We start from the raw sequence: 5348 nt of genomic DNA, 5'->3' as shown, positions 1-5348 counted from the left end.
AAGTCCTTTGAAAAACCTGCAGTCCCTGTAGGGAGCATTAAGGAGCCCCCAGGGCCATTTCTGAGCAAGGCTCCCCAGGGACTCCTTCCAGCAGATCCTTGAGGCCACTGGGATGTGGGCTTAGGGGGGATGCTGAGGGCAGGACAAGGGGCTGACAGTGCCCAGCCTGGCTGGAGCTGTGCCAGGACGGCCCCAGGGCCTCAGCAAAAGGTGTCTCCTCCCAGCCCTTGGAGGCACACAAACCCTGCTGTGGCCCAGGACACCAAGACTTGGCTTCTCTTTGTCCCCAGCTGCCATCAGTGCCTCCAGTTCTCTGCTCTGCCTGGGGCCTGGGGACACTTTGTCAGTCGTGTCCCTCAGTGGGACCCATTAAAAGTCCAAGAAACTTTGGAGTTGGATTCTGACTGGAAGTTCTGGAGAGGTTTCTTCAGCTCCCTCTCCGGGACTGATGTTCAGGGCCTGAGCACAAAGCCCCAGAGGCTCATTCAAGCCCTTGTGCTGTGTCTGTGCTGCTGAGCTGGCCTGGGCTCCTGGCACAGAGGCAGCTCCTGGTAACCAAGAAGAGCTTCAAAAGCACATTTCTCTTGGTGAGCAGCTCTTCTGCCAGCCCAGCAGGGCTGAGGCACTGCCTGCAGCCACCCCAAGCACAGCACAGAGGCACAGAGAGCTTCAATCAGTCAGGGCTGGGAAGGGGCTGAGAAGTGCCTGGGGCAGAAACACTGCCAGCCCTTGGCACAGGAACCTCTGGCTGCAGGACAATGCAGCTGCAGCTCCTGGAGTGATCTCCTACAGCTGGAAAATCCCAATGCCTACAAACCCTGTGAGTACGTTCTCTGATTGTCTCTTGTGTAGAGCAGCCAGGGTTGCCCAGGGCTGTCCTGCAGAGCAGGGTCCTGAAGCCCAGGGCGCTGTGCTGGGGCAGGGACTCTGCTGCCTGCCAGGGACAGCTCTCAGCCAGCCCTGGCAGCTGCTCCCAGCACTGGGGGACAAGATCTGGGTGGGAGGAGACAGCTGGTAAGGCTTGGAAGTGTTCCTTTTGTGTGGGGAGGATGCTGCATTGTTCAGGACTGCTTCTGGCGTGCCATTTACCTGCAGAACATTTCCAAGTAGATTATGCAGAGGGAACAGCGAGGCAGGGGATGCATAAAAGGGAAAATCCTGTTTTTTTTAATCTCCTGTTCTGGTTGCCTGGATGTGAAATTGCACATAGATACTCCTCTCTCAGTTCAGGCAGTAAAAAATAAAACAGAATTTCCCTTATATCTGAATTAATTGGGCAGTTATTGAGATCAGCACAGGGCCTCCTAGAAGCAGGATCAGTGTTGCTTTTCCAGCCTCTTCAGGGTTGCTCTGACGTTGTGATCAGAGCCTGCAGAGCCAGAGCTGCCCCTGGCCAGTGTCTGAGCTGGGAGGGGTCTGCAGGACAGAGCTGAGCCCGCAGGACTGGGCTCTGGCAGCACTGGCAGGGCTCAGCTCTGGGCACAGGGAAGCAGCTGCTGGCAGGGACAGCTCCAGGCAGCAGAGCCCTGGGCAGGCAGTGGGGGAAAGTGCCCCTAAGCTGTTCTGGGATATTTAAAGTTCTCTCCAAACCCAACTATTCCATGATTACTTTTTTTACAGATCCCCATGCCAAGACAGCACAAATGTCCAACAGCAGCTCCATCAGGCACTTCCTCCTGATGGCATTGGCAGACACGCGGCAGCTGCAGCTCCTGCACTTCTGCCTCTTGCTGGGCATCTCCCTGGCTGCCCTCCTGGGCAACGGCCTCATCATCAGCGCCGTAGCCTGCGGCCACCACCTGCACACACCCATGTTCTTCTTCCTGCTCAACCTGGCCCTTGCTGACCTGGGCTCCATCTGCACCACTGTCCCCAAAGCCATGCACAATTCCCTCTGGGACACAAGGGACATTTCCTACGCAGGATGTGCGGTCCAGCTATTTTTTTTTGTCTTTTTCATTGCAGCAGAGCTTTCCCTGCTGACCATCATGTGCTACGACCGCTACGTGTCCATCTGCAAAGCCCTGCACTACGGGACTCTCGTGGGCAGCAGAGCTTGTGCCCACATGGCAGCAGCTGCCTGGGCCAGTGCCTTTCTCTATTCACTGCTGCACACAGCCAATACATTTTCCCTGCCCCTGTGCCATGGCAATGCCCTGGGCCAGTTCTTCTGTGAAATCCCACAGATCCTCAAGCTCTCCTGCTCCAAATCCCACCTCAGAGAACTGGGACTCATTGCTATAAGTTCCTGTTTGGTATTTGGTTGTTTTATGTTCATTGTTTTCTCCTATGTGCAGATTTTCAGGGCCGTGCTCAGGATTCCTTCAGAGCAGGGACGGCACAAAGCCTTTTCCACCTGCCTCCCTCACCTGGCTGTGCTCTCTCTGTTCCTCAGCACTGCTGCATTTGCCTACCTGAAGCCGCCCTCCATGTCTTCCCCATCCCTGGATCTGGCCCTATCAGTTCTGTACTCAGTGGTGCCTCCAGCCCTGAACCCCCTTATCTACAGCCTGAGGAACCGGGAGCTCAAGGCTGCAGTGTGGAGACTGATGGCTGGATGGTTTCAGAAACAATAAACTGCTGGCCAATTTCGGCAAATCACCTATAATAAAATCATCTTTGATACTTCTTATTGGCTTCAGTGTGGAAGTTTGTTTTGTTTGCTTTAGTTTTTCTATATTATCCACAAAGACGTCATTCTTTCTGCCATTTCCCATTTTGTTTCTCTCCACCTTGATTTGTGGCCACAGACTGTGTCAATGAGGGGCTGCACTCTTGATGGCTTTAAATGAACTAAAGGACCTCCTAGCCAAGTTTTCTGCAGAGATGCCCTTTTGTTGCCTTCTCTGGAGCTGCAGCAGCAATGTCTGTGTGCAGAGCTGGGGGCAGATCAGTGCTGGCCCAGTAGCTGTGCCCAGCAGCAGCAGCACTTGGTGTTGCCAGTGCTGCTGCCGTGGCCCTGCCCTGCTGCCCTGGTGGCCCTGGTGTTGCTGTAGGGCCTGAGTGCTCTCGGGGCCGGGCACAGCCCTGGGGGTGGCAGTGCCGGGGCTGCAGCAGCGACAGGCCATGGGCACTGCTGGGGCAGCGCTGACACCTCAGCCCAGGCCCTGCGGGCTCCAGGCTCCTTGCCCAGGCTCTCTCAAGAACATGCCCAGGCCAATGCTCAGCACAGAAAAGCCTCAGGCTGGCCGTGGGCAGGCTGGGGGCAAACACCATGGCTGGTGCGCTGCAAGGGCCCTGGGGCAGGTGGGAAGGAGCAGCAGAGCAGGGGCTGATCCATTCCCAGTGCGCTGCACAGCCCAGGGCAGCATCCCAGAGCGTCCTCATAGAGCTGCCAACAACATCCCCCCTCTGCAGCCCTGGCCTCTCCCCCAGCTCACACAGGTGACCCATCCTTGCAGACACAGACACGGCAGCAATGGCTCAGGAGCCCCTGGTTGCATTGCACATAGCAGGGGTAGCACCCCCATGCTGTTGCTGTGGGGACATGAACCTGAGGGAGCACAAATGCCATCAGCCCCTGGGGCCTGCAAGGACTGGGGGACACCAGGGAAATCACTCAGCTTTGTCCTGGCCTCTGCAGTCAGCCAGAAAGTTTGTTCCCATCACCTGGGAGTTTCCTGTCCCACTGCAGACGCTGTTGCTCAGAGCCAGGGCTGCCTGGCAGCCACCCTGAAACTGCCCTGAGCATTTCCTCTGCTTCACCTTTGCTTTTTTTACTCTTCCCTGGTAGTAATTTCTTCCTTTTGCCCATCCCTGTTCCTGCCCTGCAAAAGGGCAAATAGCCCATCCCTGTTTGCCCTTTCCTCTCCTCTCCCCAGCCTTGTTGCTCTTTTCTGGGAAACACTCCAGCCCCTCCATGTCCTTCCTAAATTGGGGGACCCAGAACTGGACACAGCACTCGAGATGCTGCCCAACCAGTGCTGAGCACAGGGGAAGAATCCCTGACCTTCTCCGTCTGGCCATACCATTCTTGATCCATAGGAGTGCCAGGGGTTGGATAAAAGAAATGGTGGAGAGGGGGTGGGAATAAAGTGCAATTGATTGTCAGCCATGAAGGGTCCTGATATTTGTATATATTCAGACTGGATTAGAAGGTGCTGGGGGTCAATATCAACTGGGGATTTTAGATATCAAACTATAAAAAGGAAAAGAAAATAGGACAAAACGTTCTCTCTGCTTTTTTTTTTTTTTAAAGATAGCAGATTGAATTTTGTTGTTTGCTCAAGTATCCCATCATAAAAATAACCAAACAATATTAAAAGTAGTAACAATTTTAATTGAATAGTTAAAATAAAAAAAATATAAATTGGATACAATATATTTTGAAAGGGATAATTTGGTTCCAATAATAGTGCATAAGCAAAAGACAACCACGGGGTACGGAGGGCAGAGTTCTGGGACCCTTGCCACCTCACGTACAAGCTTGTCAAGTGAAAATCACCTATTATATGCCATGTGTCAATACCATCTCCTCCCATTTTCGGTTCGTCATATCTCTATCTTAGCTTTCATTACCACCTTTACCACCCATGCGCCACCACTCGGTTTGGTGATTGCACAAGTCTTTGGGGGTCATCTCTGATGAAGGCTCAGTAGTCTTCTTCTGTGTCCTTTAATTCACCTTTGGGTTACACATGCACACCAAGCCAGTACAATGTAAGCCAAGACTAACATATCGCTATATCTACATATCAAGGCATTAAATCCCTTATAATTAGCACTTTCTGTGACCCAACCAGGTTTTTGCTCATTTTTAGCAATGACATCTTTGGCTTCTTTCCTGTGATCCTTGAAAACATCTGCCGGGAAGAGGGGGGTGGAGCCCCTCCTCTCCCTCTGTTCTTTTTCATTACAACTTCTAACTTTTTATTATTCCAAAATATTAATTAATGTATCAATATTAATTACTGTTTCAATTTTTATCAGCATGAATCATACCTATTTATCACAAATCCCCCATTTATCTTCTTGATCATTATGATTTGTGCTTTATTAAAAAGCTATGCTCTGATATCTTTTATATCTTTTCAGAATTTTGGTTTTCTCGTTGTGTCTTTTCAGCTTCAAACTTTTCTAGCATTTCTATTACTGCCTCTAGTCTTTCACATTCTCTTTCAAGTTTAGTTAGCATTTCTTGGTCTTTTTCAATCTTTTTAGGTCTTTGTTCTTTAACAGGGGTCGATTTAGCTTTTAATCCTATTATAGATCTTGGTTTTCCTTTTTCTGCTGATTCTGAATATAGAGACATTATTGTAATCTGCATCCCCTGAATCACTGAGTGAATTAGCTTAATAAAACACAAAATCATACAAGGCAGAAACAGAAGTCTCAGAACTGAGCATAAC

At 51.0% G+C, this 5348-nt stretch overlaps 1 protein-coding gene across 1 annotated transcript; it reads left to right on the top strand.

Annotated features, from left to right (window-relative positions):
• Positions 1–2024: 2024 nt before the first annotated feature.
• LOC134434662 (olfactory receptor 14J1-like) lies at positions 2025–4766 on the top strand (the record flags this gene model as incomplete). The annotated part of the gene is made up of 2 exons (XM_063183301.1): positions 2025–2486; positions 4761–4766. Coding segments are annotated over 2 exons (468 nt in total), but the record flags the coding sequence as incomplete, so codon positions are not given.
• Positions 4767–5348: the final 582 nt, after the last annotated feature.

The sequence above is a fragment of the Melospiza melodia genome, unplaced genomic scaffold (assembly GCF_035770615.1).
Source record: "Melospiza melodia melodia isolate bMelMel2 unplaced genomic scaffold, bMelMel2.pri scaffold_45, whole genome shotgun sequence".
Lineage (NCBI taxonomy): Eukaryota > Metazoa > Chordata > Aves > Passeriformes > Passerellidae > Melospiza > Melospiza melodia.
This window is presented reverse-complemented; position numbering and strand designations above follow the sequence as displayed.